The sequence below is a fragment of the Mus musculus genome, chromosome 7, assembly GCF_000001635.26.
Source record: "Mus musculus strain C57BL/6J chromosome 7, GRCm38.p6 C57BL/6J".
Taxonomy (NCBI): domain Eukaryota; kingdom Metazoa; phylum Chordata; class Mammalia; order Rodentia; family Muridae; genus Mus; species Mus musculus.
In genome coordinates, this window is record NC_000073.6 from 33,729,046 (window position 1) to 33,748,136 (window position 19,091).

General features: G+C 43.7%; 2 protein-coding genes across 2 annotated transcripts; one reads left to right on the forward strand and one right to left on the reverse strand.

Moving 5' to 3' along the window:
- Positions 1-8,147: 8,147 nt before the first annotated feature.
- Positions 8,148-10,250, reverse strand: Scgb2b24 (secretoglobin, family 2B, member 24). The gene is made up of 3 exons (NM_177446.2): positions 10,180-10,250; positions 9,393-9,574; positions 8,148-8,397 (listed from the first exon to the last, which is right to left on the reverse strand). Exons 1-3 carry the CDS (start codon positions 10,238-10,240, stop codon positions 8,302-8,304), a joined length of 339 nt encoding a protein of 112 aa, NP_803229.1. The 5' UTR covers positions 10,241-10,250; the 3' UTR covers positions 8,148-8,301.
- A 4,487-nt stretch (positions 10,251-14,737) lies between these two features.
- Positions 14,738-16,061, forward strand: Scgb1b24 (secretoglobin, family 1B, member 24). The gene is made up of 3 exons (NM_001099329.3): positions 14,738-14,814; positions 14,934-15,121; positions 15,908-16,061. The coding sequence occupies exons 1-3, from the start codon at positions 14,754-14,756 to the stop codon at positions 15,935-15,937; spliced, it is 279 nt and encodes a 92-aa protein (NP_001092799.1). The 5' UTR covers positions 14,738-14,753; the 3' UTR covers positions 15,938-16,061.
- The last annotated feature ends 3,030 nt before the right edge of the window (positions 16,062-19,091 follow it).

The following is a 19,091-nucleotide window of genomic DNA, read 5'->3' on the forward strand; positions in this document are numbered from 1 at the left end:
TGTCTGAGAGAAAAAAAACAGACCACCTTTCCATAAGGCAGGGTTCCAGTAACTCACTGGGGAGTATTGCTATTGATTTTTCAAAATTTTGTCTTTAATTTGTGTGTGTGTGGGTGTGTGTGTGTGTGTGTGTGTGTGTGTGTGTGTGTGTTGCTTTATGTATGTTTCTAAACCATGTATGTGCAGCTCCCATGAAGGACAGAAGAAAGGGTTGGATTTCCTTCAGTTGTGAGCAGCCATGTGCATGCTGAAAAATAAACCCTTTTCTGTTAAAGCAATCACTGCTCTTAACCACTGAGCCACCTATTCACCTCTGCCAGTGTGCTTTTTTGTATTTTATTTTTTGAACTTTTAAATTCTTCTTTACAGTTTAAGGAGACCGCTTTATGTTGGGGTTAGTCTGTGCACTATGTATTCAGATGCTGAGCTTTGTGCCCAAAGATCATGTTGCAGTCTGGACATGGGCATTATTTTGACCAATGTGCTGTAAAGAACACTCCCCAATAATCTCTGATTTGTAATAGAATACTGAAGTATGTGACTGACAGGAGAAGGAGGATGTCAGAATTGAGATCCTGAGTATCAGGTAGGGAACAAGGAGAGGAGAAAGTCACCATGAGGCAGGATAGACCATAAGCACATGGCCCAGAGAACCTTGCCTAAAGGACATGGAAAAAAGCAAGCCAGACAAGACTTGAACAGCAAGTAATGTGGAGCCTATGGCTGCTTGTAGATTAGAGTAGCTCAGCACCTACTAAGTTGCCAGTGTTATAATAAAAATGCCAGATTTCTGTGTCTTTTACTTGGGGCATATATGGGGTAATATGGGATAGAAGCCCCCTATAAAAATACTTCAATAACTTTTGATTAAGCAAACTATAGTAACTTAGTAACTGTCATAAGTGTACGCCAGATTGTGGAATGCATCAATTTTCCACAAAGTACTGCTATGATGGGTATTGGAATGCCCTTCTAAAGGTCTTTGCTCACAGGTTCCTTACCCCACTACTTATTTGGAAACTCTTCAGAATTCTAACACAAATATTTATTGCCTTTAGAGTATACTTCAAGTAGGGGAGCCAGATTGAATGCTTAGGGGTGTTTCACGAATGCTATGAGGGACTGGATTACTTGGTCAGTCATGGTGGTTGGCCTCCAGATTTCAGCACTAATTACTGACCTGCCTCTGCCTCCCAAGTGCTGTAAGGATTGTGCCACCACCACCTGGGAAAACATGATTAAAAAAAAAACCTTTTGAAAAGCAACAATGAAAATACACCAGGCAAACAAAAAATGTTAACTCAAGCTACAGACCCCAAGTTAATCTGCCAGGATCAGTGTCCTATATGCAATATTTTCATTATTTTCATGGCCCCAATGTTAAAAAGATTTAGGCAGAGAGTGCTGGTGAACATCCTTAGTCCCAGCACCAGGAGGGAAAGGCCGGGCAAATCTCTAAGTTCGAGGCCATCAAGTTATTTGTGGTGAGTTCCAGGACAGCATAGGATACATAGAGAAACCTGTCTCAATAAAGAAAAAAAGAAACATAAAAAGATGAAGCTCCAGTCTCTGCACCATAGCTGTTTCTAGACACAACTGAGCAAAGGAAAACATGGTGACTAAGAATTAAATTGTGTCTAAGGATGTCTTCAGGATTCCATATCAGATCACTTATTTCCCCTCAATTTCCAAACATATGAGGGACAAGCATTGCTACAAAACAACACCAACATTTTTTCTCAGTTGGCTTTAAGTGGTTCAGTCAGCTAAGATGTTGTACAGTGGACTTTCAGAGAATACAGAGTTTGAGTTTCCTATTCAAATGAAAGAGACAAACAGCAGGGAAAAAACTGAAACCAAACCCAAAACGTGGGTGTGGTGCTTTCTCTGTCTTCCTCCTGCACCTTCTTCTTTCCATGGTCCTCTTCAATACCTCCAAAATTTAAACAATTTGCAGAGAAAGCTGACTTCATGGACAGTCTTCAATATTCCGTATACTATTGGAGCATCTATCTTCAATCTTCTGGTCCAGAACAACTGACATACCTTAGGGAAGCAGGAATTATGAAGGAATAGCTTACCTTGCATTGACAGATCTTAGCTGGAAGAGTAGGTCATTTCAGCATCCATGAGGGTGAATCATGTCAGGGCTTCCCTCTTGGTGTTTCATTCTGTAGTATATGAAACATACAACCAATATTTAGTTCTATACAGATATTTTTTGGATTGTGCAAAGTGCACAGTGCACAAATAAGTTACAGATGAATTTTTCTTCCTTGGTTGAGCAAGTGAAAGACAACTGTCTTGTTTTATGAGTTAGTTTGGCCAATAAACAAAGTGTAATGAATCTTCATTCATAACTTTACTATATTGATCCTGCCGATCCATGAGCATGGGAGATCTTTCCATCTTCTGAGATCTTTTTTAACTTCTTTCTTCAGAGACTTGAAGTTCTTATCATACAGATTTTTCACTTCCTTAGTTAGAGTCATGCCAAGGCATTTTATATTATTTGTGACTGTTGTGAAGGGTGTTGTTTCCCTAATTTCTTTCTCAGCCTGTTCATCCTTTGTGTAGAGAAAGGCCATTGACTTGTTTGAGTTAATTTAATATCCAGCTACTTCACTCAAGCTGTTTATCAGGTTTAGGAGTTCTCTGGTGGAATTTTTAGGGTCACTTATATATACTATCATATCATCTGCAAAAGTGATATTTTGACGTCTTCCTTTCCAATTTGTATCCCCTTGATCTCCTTTTGTTGTATCTTTGCTCCGGCTAGGACTTCAAATACTATGTTGAATAGCTATGGAGAAAGTGGGCAGCCTTGTCTAGTCCCTGATTTTAGTGGGATTGCTTCCAGCTTTTCACCATTTACTTTGATGCTGGCTACTGGTCTGCTATAGATTGCTTTTATCATGTTTAGGTATGGGCCTCAAATTTCTGATCTTTCCAGGACTTTTATCATGAATGGGTGTTGGACTTTGTCAAATGCTTTCTCAGCATCTAACGAGATGATCATGTGGTTTTTGTTTTTGAGTTTGTTTATATAGTGGATTACGTTAATGGATTTCCGTATATTAACCATCCCTGCATCCCTGGAATGAAACCTACTTGGTCAGGATGGATGATTATTTTGATGTGTTCTTGGATTCGGTTAGCGAGAATTTTATTGAGTATTTTTGCACCGATATTCATAAGGGAAATTGGTCTGAAGTTCTCTATCTTTGTTGGTTCTTTATGTGGTTTAGGTATCAGAGTAATTGTGGCTTCACAGAATGAATTGGGTAGAGTACCTTCTGCTTCTATTTTGTAGAATAGTTTGTGAAGAACTGGAATTAGATCTTGTTTGATGGTCTGATAGAACTCTGCACTAAACCCATATGGTCCTGGGGTTTTTTTGGTTGGGAGACTATTAATGACTGCTTCTATCTCTTTGGGCTACATAGGACTGTTTAGATCATTAACCTTATCCTTATTTAACTTTAGTACTGGTATCTGTCTAGAAACTAGTTCATTTGATCCAGGTTTTCCAGTTTTAAATAAAGTGGGTCATTGATTGGTTCTAATCCTCTCTTCCTCCCAATTACAATCCCCAAGATACTTACATTTTACTATTGATCTGGCTGTCTCTGCTCCAGGTGTTTTCTCATGGTATCTCTTTAAGATTCTATCCTGGTAGACAAATTCTCTCTTTTTCTTCTCTTGTTCCCTCCCCTGGCTAGTGGAAGTACAGCCCTGTTTTCTCTTCTGCTCAGCCATTGGTGCATCAGTTTTTATTAACAAATCAGAGAATAAATGGGGAGCAATGTTTGTAAAACACTGAAACAAAAAGATACTTAGAATAAGCATTACAATGCCAGGTCTGTATTACAACCAGCTAAGGGAGCAGAGAAATCACCACTTGAATAACACAAGGGCAAGCTTTATAGAGTGTAAAAAAAAAAATTATGCCTACAGGCTTTGAGGGCTGAGATATTAACAGATAGCCTGTACAATAGAGTTGTAAAAGACATAGGTACCTGCTACAAGTGCATATAGATGGCTGAGGTTGAAGCTGGGAGTAAGGCAAAGCTTCCCCAAGTACTGTGAGCCAGAATAGGATGGCCTCCATGGCTACATGTTCCAAGTACTCAGGATGCCTTTGCTGTGAACCATGGGTTGCCATGGCATGAGAAGAGAGAAAAACAGAAGACAGTTGATTTATGAGTGGTGTTCTTGAAGGGGTGTAAACTGATATTCCTAGGACCAAGAGAAAAAAGCAAGCCAGGGTCTGTGTGAGAATAGGGGAAGCAGATTGGCAGTAAGTGTAAGGCAAGGAGGGAAATTTGGCCTTCAGGCCAGGCCCAACACATAAGATGTGTGACTTCCTGGATGTAGGCAACAGGATGACTAATAGAAGTAAGAGCAGGGCACACTCTCAGCAGACGCATACTGTTCTGTGAAAGTAGGCAGGGGTGGAGGCTGGTACCTACTTTGAGAAATTTTGGATAGACTAGGGGTGGAGAGTCTGCTGAAGGGCACTGTTTTTTTTTCCTCCTTGTAGTTCAGTGTGACTTTTCAGCATGTGGCTGTGCACATTGGGAGGCTTATAGATGAGAGATAGAGACTCAATACCATGGTACGATGCTGGAGGACTCTGCCCTCACAGCCCACCTTGCTTCTCCTGCCTCCTGGGATAAGTTCTTTCCCTTTTTTCTAGGAGCTACTCTGCTTCTCAGGGTCATCCATAGATCCTACTTCCTTCTTTGTTTTCCAGCATAAGTGCTGTGGGTCACAGGCTGCCTGAGTACCTGCTTTTATCATCCTGTATCCTCTCAAACTAGGACTCAGAAGTATGCCAGGGAATGAGGCAGGATAGGAGTCTTCCCACAAGCCAGAGATCCTACCTGGCAAAGCTTCATCCTGGCAGGAACACAGCCTGGAATTGTCCTTCTGCTACATGATGCCAACCCCCTCTCACTGACATTTTGCTCATGCCTCATTTCAGAAACCATTAAGGTATCCGTCTTTCTCTCTTCAGTATGTCCTAGGCAAGCATTCTCTTCTTGAGATGCACCCCCAAAACTTTAAGCTCCTTTGTCATTACTACTTTCTTGTCCTTTTCACTGTTGGGGGTGAGGAATGGTGACCTTGTGGTGCTGCATTGACTTCTGAGTAGGCCTTGTACCTTCAAGGAACCACGTACTTGCCCAGCTGGAGCTGAAGGAACAAGCATGGGTGACTGACAGGGCAGATGTGACTCTGGGGAACTAGCTCCTGCAAGAGAAGAGTGAGGGTGGCTCCATGTCAGGGCTGGGTGGTGATTGGTACCAGGAACCTCCCTGAGGCCCATTAATGTGTTCTTTCCAAGGGAAGGGGCCATGACTCAATCTTTTCCTTCATCTCCCATTAGGTACTTTTTGTTATCTTGCCTTTCCAACTCTGACTTTGACTTTTCTTTGGATTCTGACCCCAGGACAAAGGACTGCGTTGCATATTTTACATATTAAATTAGACCTGTCCTCCAAGTTTCCCCAGCATTCCTTCCAGGTATGCCCTGCCCTCCAACCCTAAACTTTCCAGCTGGGCTGCCCTTCCTCAGAGGCTCCTCAAATGATCCAGGCTTTTTGGTCTCCTCCTTCCTACTTCTCTCTCTTCTTCTCGTTCTCTCTTTCTCTCTCTGCACATACAAGAGCCCCTTCTCTCTTTCTCTCCTGCTCCCTCTTCATGGTGACTTCCCAGGCCTCAGTCCTTGGAGAGACTGAGCTCACCTGAGAGCAGCTTCCCGATAAAGCTGCATTTAATATAATCTAATGTGGCTTGATTTGGCTGATTTCACAGGCAGAGAAATAACTTATCAGCATGGGCTAGTCAAATGTCTCTGGCTCATTCCTTCCCATCACTCCCTCATTTGCAATAGAACCACTGCAAATGAAACAGCTCTGAGAATTCACCTGTTCCTTTCTTCTGTTTGTCAGTATCCAGGCATCAACGTCCAGCATGTTTCATTTCTACATGTGAGCCTTTACCTTCTATACATAATGGCACAGGAAGATCAACAACGAAGGATCATAGTACGTACATGCCCTAAGAGAAGGCACACATGTCATGCCACACAGGGATATGTAAGAGAGGCCAGTGTTGGTCAGGAGACAGAAAAACACAAGGAAGAGGCCTCACCCTTTGCTTAGGCATCCCATGGGCACAGCAAACAAGTCTAGGAATTTACTTCTTTGAATAATTCCAACAGATTTCAGATTCAGGACCATATCTGGTCCTGGAATTGTGTTTTAAAAAAATACTGGCTTGGGTGTTTGTCTTAGTCAGGGTTTCTATTCCTGCACAAACATCATGACCAAGAAGCAAGTTGGGGAGGAAATGGTTTATTCATCTTACACTTTCCACATTGCTGTTGATCACCAAAGGATGCAGGACTGGAATTCAATCAGGTAAGGAAGCAGGAGCTGATGCAGAGGCCATGGAGGAATGTTACTTACCGGCTTGCTTCCTCTGGCTTGCTCAGAATACCAGCCCAGAGATGGTGCCGCCCACAAGGTGCCTTTCCCCCTTGATCACTAATTGAGAAAATGCCTTACAGCTGGATCTTGTGGAGGCATTTCCCCAACTGAAGCTCCTTTCTCTGTGATAACTCCAGCCTGTGTCAAGTTGGCACACAAAACCAACCAGTACAAGTGTTAAAGGGTGCAGATGGTCTATTTGCTCAGGAGTCATTAGTTTGCCTGTGACAGCTTTGTCCCTGGGGAGGCCATTTCACCTTCCTAAGGATCACCCACCTTTCCTTAGGAAGCCTTAGATGTTGTCATGTCACATCAGGAAACAGATGAACAAAGCAATGGCTCCAATCTTACACACTGACCAATGTGTCCTGTTTGTATAACTTTCAGTCCTTCAGCCTGCTCACCAGCACTTTCTCTATTCAATGAGTCTTCTCAATTTTTGCCACTATTATACAGAATAAGAGTTGTGCTATTATGCTATATGTCCCTTATAACTGATGGAGTTCATCATTTTAATTTACACTGTGTGTCATTCCTCTCCCTTTTAGCTGTGTGACTGCTTTTGTAAGGTTGAATGTATGAGGGAAAGTGGGCATGTACATACCACAGTGTGTGCAAGGAGATCAGAGGACAATCCTCATTCATTGTTTAAGACAGGTCTCTGGCATTCTGACATTGTGGACTGCCAGGCCAGCTGGCCTACAAATTTCTTGGAATTCACCTGTCTCTTCCCATCTCTTGATTGGAACTATAGACACGTGCTAGCAAGTCTGGTTTTATGTGAGTTCTGGAAGTCAAACTCAGGTCCCCGATAATGCACAGGAGCACTCTACCCATTGAACCTTCTTCCCAGGCCTTCACTCTTTTCCCTTTCCTTGGGCATCCACTCTTTCCCCATTGAAGTGCTTTGATTCTTAATCAGCTTTAGGATTCTTTTAAAGGTTCATTTGTTTATTTCATGAATGAGCACGCTTTCGCTGTCTTCAGACATGCCAGAAGACATCTCAGTTAGTTATGAGCCACCATGTGGTTGCTGGGAATTGAACTCAGGACCTCTGGAAGAACAGCCATCTCTTGATTGCTGAGCCATCTCTCTAGCCCCTTGGTTTTGTTTTTGATGCAGGGACTCTCTTTGTAGACCTGGCTGTCCTGGAGCTTGCTAAGTCAACTAGGTTGTGACAAATGGTGATTCTCACTAGCAAATTCAAGATGCACACCCATGGGATCCCTGAGTTACTCCCCTGTTATATCTGGACACAAGGAGTCCATAGTCCTGTGATAAAGCCCAGAGACAACACATGAGGTGAGTATCTCTGTACCTCCTTTCTGTCCTGCCAGCCTGGTGAAGCCTGTGACTGCTTACATGCTATTTGCCCTCAGATAACTCCAGTCTCCACAGTCTCACACAGCTGCAGTAAACTGAGCATGGAGGCTCACACATAAAATCCCAGAACTCAGGAGGATCTCTGTGAGTTCCAGGCCAACCTGGTCTACATAGCAACAAAAAAAGAAAAAAGGCTGCAATGGCTCTCCCAGGATTATCTGGCTAGTCAGGGGCAGTCACCCAGCTCTGAGTGACCACACAGTCATTTCTCTCACCATCTCCCAGATCCTCTGAAGACCTTGTTCATAGAGACGGGGCAAAAATAGAGCTGCATGCATTTATTAGAATCAGCCTAAGAGAGTGCAGGATGATGGCACAGGTGTCAGGAATCCAACTTCAGGAGAGAAAAAGGACAGATCAGCAAGATGGTGCTCAGATTAGACATGTTGCAAATATGGGTTGCCTATAACCCATTAACTTCTAATGTTGTGATATTTTTTTTAATGCATCCTTAATTTTCGTAAAGGTTTCTTCGGAATAGTACTGCAGGCATTCTGGGGTGACAAGTATAGAGGCCTAGAAAACAAAAAAGGCAGAAAGGAACAGAGGTGACTGCAGGCAAGGTACGGGATCTCAGCAGGGTTCCCCAACAACCCAGAAAAAGACTGCTCCTTGTCCACAGGAAAGAAAATCCCCTGCAGTGATTTAGATCTATAGCAACAGATTCTGCTTCAAGGGACCTGGAACCCACCCACAGTCTTCAGGGGGAAGCCTGAAATCTGCCATAGCCAGGCAGGGAAAAAGGGGAATAGGTTCTGGAAGGCATGATGGGGGCTAGGTCTGGAGAGGGACAAGATAGCTAAGTGTGAGTTTGGTGATGTCTCCCATACCTAAGTACATCTCTCCTTGGTTGTGTGGCCATGTTAAAAGCACATCCCCCATGTGGGCTTGTTAGAAGAAATTCCTTTTTGAATGGCACTATGGCTTTTTAGGACCTGATACTCAACTAAAAGTCCTTTGGGAAACAGCATGTGATCTGCACTGTTCAAAATATACATCTCTGCAATCCACTTATGCTTTAAACAAGAGACATCAGGTGACAGCTGTGGTGAGCAGCTGCAGGCACTCCCTGAAGGTTGGAGTGACATTTCAGAAATAGAGGAAACTTTTATTTGTAGATCAGATGATGCCAGCAGAAGGAGGATTCATCTGAGGCAGGGGAATAATAGACTCAAGGGATGTTCCAAAGAAACTGGCCAGTAGACACAAGTTTCAGGCATCTTAGAGTATATCTGCAGGTACCATGCCTGTGTAGAGGCCATACCAAGGACTGCCTTGTTCCTACTATGAATGGGAACCCTATGTTTACCCAGCATGTGGGAGTGAATTGTGGGAACCTGCATGAAAGGATGCATGTGTACCTGGCATGCTCCATTGACATGTGCTAGGGTGGGCAAGGGTTTTAGTTTTTGGTAGCTTGTCACCTGATACATATTAGTGGTTGCATTGATCATTTGTACACAGCTTTCAATATTTGCTATGTGGACAAGTAGAGGTAGGGAGGACATTACCAAAATTTGTGGTTCCAGTGTTTGGGATTTAACTCCTTGTTCTTTGTAGCAGTCCTGGATTTTTTCATAGGCCACTGTTTCCTTAGGTGTACCATTGAATGCGCTAAGTTCATGATACAACCACAGCCTGCTTCCTGAGATAACACCAGCATATCCAGCAAAGAAAGGAACACATGCTTCTGCTACAAGCACATACAGAAAAACATCGTTAAAAGACAACAGGCTGGTAGACACAGAAGCTCGATGTTCCTTGCTACATTTCAAATGCCTCTCCCTGTCCTACCCACCCCAAGTGTTGTAACCTGAGCAGAAAGCATCAACCATCTTCTGCAGCTCCTTGCCAGTGGCCTCCCTAGGACCCCTAGGTCGGTCTCATGCCCTACTTAGAGATCTACATGGAACTGAGGTGGGGTGGACGAGAGTTCCACTCTCATACTCCTGCCCTCTCAAAGGCCTCAGCCTCCCAGATACAACATGGTTTCCATGAGACACACACTTCTAGAAGAAAAAGATACGAGTGGGCAGTCCTGTATCTGACCTTCACATAAGCTCCACACTCACCTCTGCTTCAAGGTTCATCTACAGTCCCTTCATCATGAGTATCATCACCAGCACACTTTTGTCTCCCTGTCCTACCCACCCCAAGTGTTGTAACCTGGAGCAGAAAGCATCAACCATCTTCTGCAGCTCCTTGCCAGTGGCCTCCCGAGGACCCTAGGTCTGTCTCATGCCACACTTAGAGATCTACATGGGACGGAGATGGGGTGAATGAGTGTCCCACTCTCACTTGTATGGAAGCCCAGCTCTCCAATCATCAGCAAGGCCAGCAGAAGAAGTGTCCCCTTCATGGTGGAGAGGAGAGTGCTAAATGCTCTTCTCAGTACAGATCTTCTTCCCTATAAACCATTATAGCCCTTAACCCAGCCACACCCACCACCAATCCTGCCTCCAAGAGCTCGACATACCTTGGGGCAAGAACCTAGCATCTGTGAATTCCCTTCCCAGTTGCATAGAGGCAGGAGTATGGGAGCCCCTCCCACTCTGAAGAACAAACACCCTGAGACAGCCTGATGTCCTCATTTTCTGGAGAGAAGTTATTTGTTCCTTGCCAAAAGGATTAGAGCTGACCTTTGTAAGCACAGCCCGAGTTCTGAGCCAAATGCCCTGTGGTCCTGTTCTACTTGTCACCTGTGCTTCCTGGTCATACTCCCCAATTCTCCTTGCTCCAATTGACCAAGCAGCTGAGACATTTGGATTGGAAGGCTGAGGACATGGAGGCACCATCTATGTCTCAGTGATTCTTAGCCAAGGTAGTCCCCAACTCTTTAGCCGTGTGGGTATTCTTGGGGACTGATGATGGTTTTGTATCACAAATTCTGCTTTACTTCATGATAGCTCCTTCCTGTATTCCTGCTCGCCTTGTCACCTCTCATCTCTGTCAGGAGCCATGTCTCAAAGAGGTTTAAACAATGGAGTCCATGTGGTAAGAGCAGTGAGCAGTAGAGTTAGGAATTCTCCCCCTGTATGAGCTCCCAGTTATCTACAACTCCACAGGCTACTGTGGACTGCTTTCCTGTAGACTACACTGCTCCACAGGCCACAGGCTGTGCTGTGTGTGTGAACTGTCTCAAGTTCAGATCAACCTACTTACTCTAATGAAGAGATTTTCAGCACAAATGAGATTGTCAGCTTGTTGTTGTAGTACATGTTTCTTAAGATAGGAACCTGTTAAAATCAAGCTCACCCTGCTTGCATAGTTGATGCTTTTAATCTTTTAATTTTTTCCTCAAATTATTGTTTTTTAAAATTGTTATTAGGTATTTCCTTTATTTACAGTTCAAATATTGTCTCCTTTCCTGGTTTTCCCTCCAAAAAAAATATCCTATCCCCTCCCCCTTCCCCTTACTCAACAACCCACCCACACCTGCTTTCTGGCCCTGGCATTCCCCTACATTGGGTCCTACAGCCTTCACAGGACCAAGGGTCTCTCTCCCCATTGATGACCGAGTAGGCCATCTGCTACATATGCAACTGGAGCCATGAAGATGAGATTTTCAGCCCTCAGAACCTGTGAACACAGATAGTCACAAAGTTTCCTCTGGTAATGCCAGCACCAGAGAGCCCACCCAGGGCTCACTGACCACTCCATCTAGCAAAATTAGCAAGCTTCAGGCCTATTAAGAGGCCCTGTATCAAAAATATAAGTTGGTCTCAGCCGTAAAACGGACCCATAATTACTTCCAGCACACAAAACATGGCAGCTAACAACCATTTGTAACTCCAGAAAGTAAACATGACTGCATAAGACACTCATGAAAGCACAATTCCCATACATATAAAAGAAAACTAAATAAAATGTCAAATAAGTATATACATATCCATATATATGTATGTTTATACACACAAATAATGTATATACACACACATCTATATGGTAAGAACAACTGAAGGCACCTTATTGTCTGTCCCTGGCCACCTTATACATACACATATGTTTGCCATGTGTCTTAGTTAAGATTACTGTTGGATCAACCAGCTGTAGATACTTGCTTTGCCAAACTATGCTCTTGTCTCCATTCCCAACCCCGCACAGAAGAGAAAAGCCCCCAGTGGGCACATTTTACAGGCCTCTTCAGCCCTCAGGAAATGTAAGGTTATAGAAACAGAGCACATTGAACTCAGCAGAGAGCTCACAATTAGATCTCAGTGCTTGGCACCTAATTGCCCAAACAGTTACCAAATGCAAATCCTGTTTGGCTCAGATAACCAATAAATGTCAAAGGCTTTGACCTCATTAAGCAAACTTTATTCTGCCACTGGTTGATGTAGGGAAAGGGACATCAAGTGCCTTTTCAAATAAACTACTTAATTCTGACGTATGAAATACTGACACTCTTTACTTTTAAAATTTAATACCAGTCAAATTACATAAACACAAACACTTATATAACATATGCTTGGGGGGAGGTGTAGTGTGAGGCCAAGCCTGAGTTATGTGGAAAGATAGTGTTGCATGTTTTAAAAAGGGTCTAGTTTATAGACTTGAGAGAAGTGAGTTAACCCTTTGGCCAGTCTAACCAGCATTTGTGAAGACCTCCTACATGTGTTGATCCTGGGAGAGAGGAGAGTCATCCTCTCCTGAGCCTTCAGACATCTAAAGAACAGCAAAAGGCAGCCAATGCAAGAGGAGCTAGGGAAGAGGAAGAAGGGTTTAGAGTCTTCACTATGGTGGAGGTCAGGTGTGTTCTTCCACACAAGGGACCCATGTCCACTACAGGGTTGTAATCTGTGTTGTGTTGCTATGACAAAAGACCCAAGACTAGGTAACATATGTGGAAAGAGGTTAATTTGATTCATGGTCTGGTATTTAGACAGTCCAAGCTAAAACAACCTCAGGTAGCCAAGGCCTTCTGCTGTCTGAACACAGGGTACACAGCAGAAGGGCTACAGGTAATTGTGGAAGACAGAGAGCAGGGGCTCCACCCTGCTTCTCAAGCAACCACAATACACTGCTCAGCCCTGCCATTCCAGGGACCAAGCCTCAACATGGGTGTTTGGTGTGTGTCTCAGACATGTTGAAAGACTATCTGGCTATCCCTCGGGCATGTTGGTTTGTGATGTAGTCTGGGGACTTAGGTGACAAATTTCCCAGGCAGGTGAAGGAAATGTGTTTCAAGCACTGAGGGCATAGCATATGAAGGCCCTGGTTTTCCCTTGAGTCATACTTATGTAGAAATGGTGTCATACCTAGTATAGAGACTCTCCAAATGACAAACATGCTAGTTAAATGGTAAATTCCAGGTTCAGGGATACACAGAGCAGTCAGGTGACAGGCGAATCCAAAGAAATGAGGGAAAGACATAGTGCTTCCCACCTGTGATCCCCAGGTTGGGAAGCTGAGGCAGGTGTGTGCCAGTTACCTCTCTGTTATCCCCTAATCACAAAGATAGAAATTATGCTTGGGTATGAGGATGCTCTCCTGGACTTCTTTGCCCTCCATGTTTGGTAACAGTGAGCACAGATGGACTGATGCTGAGCTTTTTGGAACTGAGGAACCCCGCTGACATTGGACTCTAGTTTTTCCAGGGTAGTTGTGAAATATTCAAAATGGCCATCATGCTGACTTTTTGACCAGTAGTCAGAGTAACTAGAGCAGCAATGTAGAGTCTGGCAGTGGACAGTTATTGGGCCATGTCACTCCAAACTAAAGTATCTTTGCTTAGTTATGAGAAAATGACCATGAGGCACTTGCAGTGTGAACTTAATGAACACACTAATGATGTTTATTAACAGGGTCTTCTTGGGTAATTTTGGGTGGCCTCAAATTCTATGTGTTGACCAGGCTGACCTCTACCTCACAGAGATAGGAAGCCTCTTCCTCCTAAGAGCTGGGATCAAAGGTGTGAGACACCATACCTGGCCATTGGTAACAGATTTTAACAGTGATTAACACCAGCCTGAAGGAAAGCTGAATCCACCACACATACACATAAACACGAACACACACACACACACACACACACACACACACACACACACACACACACACCTTTCTCAGGAGGGTTATGATCTCAAGAACTACCTGGCAAGATCCTCTTCAAAAGAAAAATAATAATAATAAATAAAAAAACAACCAAACAAACAAAAACAAAAAACCTTAACCAGGGGTTTTAAGAGGTCAAGTTTAGGCAGAAGTAGCAGTACCTGCCTTTAATTCCACCACACTAAAAGACCTGTGTGAGCTCAAGGATTATCTGGTCTACATATTTTCAGGACTACCTGGGTTGTGTAGAGAGACCCTATCTCAAAAAAACAATAAACAACAACAAGAAGATCAAGTTGAAGGATGCCTACAATAGCATCAGAAGCTTGGATTGAAGAGACTGTTTCAAGGGAAGCCATGAAACAAATGGAAGATAGGGGTAGAACAAAGAGAGGTCAGGGGGCACATAGCCAGTGGTCTAAAGTCTGACTTGTCTAAACACTGACTGTGAGTAAGGCTCTCAACTAAACATTGACACAGTCTCCCATGTGCATGGCAGGGGAACACAGACCTCACTCTGGTGGTCTGATTGAGAGGCCATTTGACCTGTCATCTTTTCCTTTGACTTCACATGACATGTGACCTTAATAAGATCACAACTAATGGGACCAGGCTGAAACAGGTTGTTGACTAAGATATTAAGGTATTGCCAAAATAAATAACTACCCATGACACAAGCACACGGGCCTCAAGGTGTTTGAAGATGTGTCCTGGGAGGCATCGGGTGGGGTTCAAATATGGCCCCTCCCTGCCCACTGAGCAGACCAGGGCAGTTATAAAAGATGACCAAACTGGTAAGAGTACCTGCCACCATTACCATGAAGCTCGCTGGTGCTCTCTTGCTGCTCAGGGCTGCCCTGCTCCTGCATTCAGGGGTATGTGGGTATTACTGTGTGGGGGTCAGAGATGCAGGCTCTCAGGGCTCTCTCAACCTCTATACTCTGGGATGTGCTGGTACATGTCTTTCAATGAAGGATCACCTTGTCTTTGTGTTCCAGATTGTGGCATTTGCCCAGCTATAAAACAGGATGTTCATCTATTCTTTCACAGGACCTCAGAAGAGTATGTTGAATATGTGAAACAATACAAAGACGATCCTGAAATACTGGAAAATACTGAAAAGATCAAGAAATGTGTCGATAGCACATTGACAGACGAAGACAAGACACATGCAACTGCTTTCATAGTGAGTCTCTATGTGTCTGGTTAGGGGAGGGGCTTTTGCTCTTACACAACACTGAAGCTTCTCTGAGAATCCAGAAATGTGACACACCTGATTGAGGATGTCAGGAGAATGGGGCAGGAAGGGACTCTCAGACTGCCTGAGCTGGGCCTGGCTGCTCAACTCAGCCAAGCCACACTAGATCCCTGCCTGAGTTTGGCCTCCATCAGCCTTCCTGACACAGCCTCCTAAGTCTAGCTACACAAGCTTGGTGCCTAGAACCCTTCTCCTGCCTGGGTCTTTTATCCTAACTTTTCAAGCCTGCAACTCCAGCCCCAAAACACTAATCTGTTTTTCTGTTCCCTGCACCTCCAAGGCCAATGTGTGGACTCCAGGCCTGGGACATTCAAGGGTAGAATTAAAGTGAACCCCCTCTTGTCCCTAGAATTAGTCGGATAAGTCTTTGCCTCAACTGCAGATATCTGAGGGACATCATCATCATGTGACAGGATTCAGTTCCCTTGTGGGGTCCCAGCTGACCACAGGCTCACATGGGGCCCTGCCAGCTCCTCCCCTTTCTGTCCCATCTGTGCCTATGGTGTCTCACAAGGTGGCTCCTCCCATCTGACTGGCTTGGGGGCTCTTTACAAAGCTTATCTCAACAGGTTTGAGATAAGGCTCCCTGGTTCTGGTAAGAACCAAGAGCAATTGCAAACTGACTACAGGTCCTTCTTGGAGGTATCCCCGTGTATAGTCAGTGGGCATGAGGTCTTCTACACCTCTGAGACCTTGCTTTTATTCTCTTTGCAGGAAAAAATAGAAGCCAGACCAGCATGTTGATGTTTGCATCTTTGTTCTCAAGGAAGTCAATTGCCTGCTCACCTGCATAGATGCAGTAAACCCTATCCATTTCTTCCAGGTATCTAAGCACAATAATCCAACAATAAAAGCCTTGCAATTCACAGAGGAGCCTGGATATTTGTATTCAAGTTTGGGTCTGACTGGGTTGAAGTATATTGCAGGGACAACCAGTAGAAATTTGAAGTGCCACCTATCAATTGTCATGTTACCAACATGCCTTAGCATTATAGAATGGTGAGACCATAGTCACTACACCAGAGTGTCTGTCATTATCCCTGTATGTTCACAGGGCACACACATGATCTCCCAGGTTGAACTCCCCAGGAACATGGAACTGAGTAGGGCCGGTGACACCAAGAGTCTTCTGATAACCACACAGGCTCTAAATAGCAAAATATACCTCTGCTCCCCAGTGATTGGAAAATGAGCATTGAGGGTGAGTCACAGTGTGTCCCATCTAGAAGACAAAATGAGACTAGCTATCCCCAAGGATGTCATGAGGATTCCCATCCCTCAGCCTGGAAATCAGTGTGTGACCAGGCCAGAACAAGAACTCAGTTTATCCTAACGTAGACTACCCAGTACTGAATCCAGTTACATCCACAATTGGTGTTACATGGAGTGGGGACCCAGGGCCCTAGGGCTTTAGGACCTGTCCTGTGGTTCTGCTCTGTTGACATGGCAGGAAGTCCTTTCCCATACCAGTCAACAAATAGTTGCCTTGTGGCCAGTCCCAAGGCCATGTGCCTTAATGCTCCATCAATGAGCCATGTCCTCACATGGGTCTCAGGCTCACACCACAAGGTATACCCAAAATAATATATATATTTCCAGAGGCTCTTGGAAGGCCCAGCAAGTGCAGGCTCTCTCATTATAGATTATTTGCTTAAAAGTGTATTATACTTTTTTATAAGGCTGTGTGTGATAAGATAACTATGGCTGAGTATTTATAAAGAAAAACTTAACATTTTGAAGGCTCCAGGTGCACAGTTCTGCAGCCTCATTTTTTAGCCTCTGTTGAGGATCCCCTCACCAGCAGAGACACAGAAAATAGCATAATCACATGGCCAAGTCAGTGTGTGGTTGTCTCCAGGGCTCACCCAGTCTATAATATTTGTTTGAAATAACTCTGGCCTCCCAGAAACAGTTAAAAAGAAAGCTTCCTCTCTCCACTCATTGAAAGAATTTAACACTAGTGAAATATTGTCCTAATGTACTTGATTGGCCACTGTTCATTTCCATCATAGAAAGGTGTTTATCCTCACTTGTTATTCTTTGACTATTGGGACTCAAGTGATGTTCTTGTCTTCATTCCTGATGTTATTTGATATTTTCCATTTTAATGTTATCTTCACTTTGCCCTAGGTAGAATCACACAATATAGACTAGACTGTGCTCAAAGGTGGAGAGAGCTGCCTGCCTCTGTCCCTTTGTTCTAGGATTTAAGAAATGTACAACCATGACCCACACATTTAAATTTCTTCTTCCTCTTCATCTTTCCTTCTTTTTTCCTTTCTTTTTTTCTCTTCTTTTCTTTCTTCTTTTGAGATAACTTTTCACTATTTATTCCTGGCTAGCCTTGATCTTTCTGTGTAGATCAGGCTGGCCTAGAACTCACTAAGATTCACATGCATTTACCTCATGACTGCTTGAATTAAACTCACTACAGTTTTGTCAGTGTTATGAACACAGAGTCCACAAAGGATAGTCACTTGGCACCAAGGACTGTATAAGACCAGGAAACATAGTAAGGGCTCAGACTTGTCTCACAAAGAAACACATGCTCCAATGAATGTGTCACCCTGATCAGTAGGAAATAGACAAATTTTAATAGAGTCCCATTTGAAACCCTGACTTTATTTGGGGATGTCTTCTTTTTCTCTCTCATTTTTCTTTCTCTTATCCAGTTTGAAACAGTAGACATAGATAAGGGTGAAAGAGTGGAATAAAGAAGAAACCATAAATTATCAAAAGATAGTGGTAACCACCATGGAGCTTAGACAGAATGGGAAATGAGACTTTAGATTTCAACTGAAGTAGAGAAAAAAGCACGTGATGAAGGGATAGATTTTTTTTTCAAGACACCATTAAAAATGTATTGAGGCCACAACTACTGGGATAGCTCCCACTCAGCTCCCAGAGGGGATTTACTGTTTCATATTTTTTGTTTTATTCTCTTTATTTTCTTTTTTTCTTCCTAAATCTGGGTTAAAACAGATTTGAAGAATTCTTGTGCAGCTGGCAAAAATGCTGGTGGAAATGGGGTGGGGGCCTGAGAAACAAAATATGGCTGAAATGGGAAAACAAAAGGATCCACTCTGTCTTATTTATTTTTATAAGATTTTTTTATTTACATTTCAAATGTTATCCCCTTTCCTAGTTTCCACTCAGAAAATCCCCTATCCTCTCCCCCTCCCTCTGCTACCCTAGGCACCCACTCGTGCTTCCTGGCCCAGGCCTTCCCCTATATTGGGGCATAGAACCTTCAAAGGACCAAGGGCCTCTACTCCCATTGATGAACAACTAGGCCATCCTCTGCTACATATTCAGCTACAGCCACCAGTCCCTCCGTGTGTTTTCTTTGATTGCTAGTTTAGTCCCAGGGAGCTCTGGGGGTACTGATAAGCTCATATTGTTTTTCCTCTTAGGGGGCTGAAAACCCCTTCAGCACCTTGGGTACTTTCTCTAGCTCCTTCAGGGGGACCCTGTGTTCCATCCAATAGATGACCTTTGTATTTGTCAGGCACTCGTATAGCCTCACAAGAGATAGCAATATCAGGATCCTGTCAGCAAAATATTGTTGGCATATGCAATAGTGTCTGGTTTTGGTGGTTGTTTATGGGATGGATCCCCAGGTGGGGCAGTTTCTAGGTGGTCATTCCTTCAATCTCTGCTCCATACTTTGTCTCTGTAACACCTTCCATCAGTATTTTGTTCCCCGTTCTAAGAAGGATCGAAGTACCCAAACTTTGGTCTTCCTTCCTCTTGTGTTTTGCAAACTGTATCTTGGGGATTCTGAGCTTCTGGGCTAATATCCACTTATCAATGAGTACACATCATGTGTGTTCTTTTGTGATTGGGTTACCTCACTTACGACAATATGCTCCAGATCCATCGATTTGTCTAAGAATTT

Coding starts and splice junctions, on each gene's coding strand:
- Scgb2b24 (NM_177446.2), bottom strand. CDS start 10,240: ATGAAGGGGACACTTCTTCTGCTGGCCTTGCTGATGATTGGAGAGCTG. Junction 9,575..10,179: donor AGAGCTGGGCTTCCATACAA/GTGAGAGTGGGA, acceptor ATGTGCTTGTAG/CAGAAGCATGTGTTCCTTTC. Junction 8,398..9,392: donor CACTGGAACCACAAATTTTG/GTAATGTCCTCC, acceptor TTTGTTTTCTAG/GCCTCTATACTTGTCACCCC.
- Scgb1b24 (NM_001099329.3), top strand. CDS start 14,754: ATGAAGCTCGCTGGTGCTCTCTTGCTGCTCAGGGCTGCCCTGCTCCTG. Junction 14,815..14,933: donor GCTCCTGCATTCAGGGGTAT/GTGGGTATTACT, acceptor TTTGTGTTCCAG/ATTGTGGCATTTGCCCAGCT. Junction 15,122..15,907: donor CACATGCAACTGCTTTCATA/GTGAGTCTCTAT, acceptor TTCTCTTTGCAG/GAAAAAATAGAAGCCAGACC.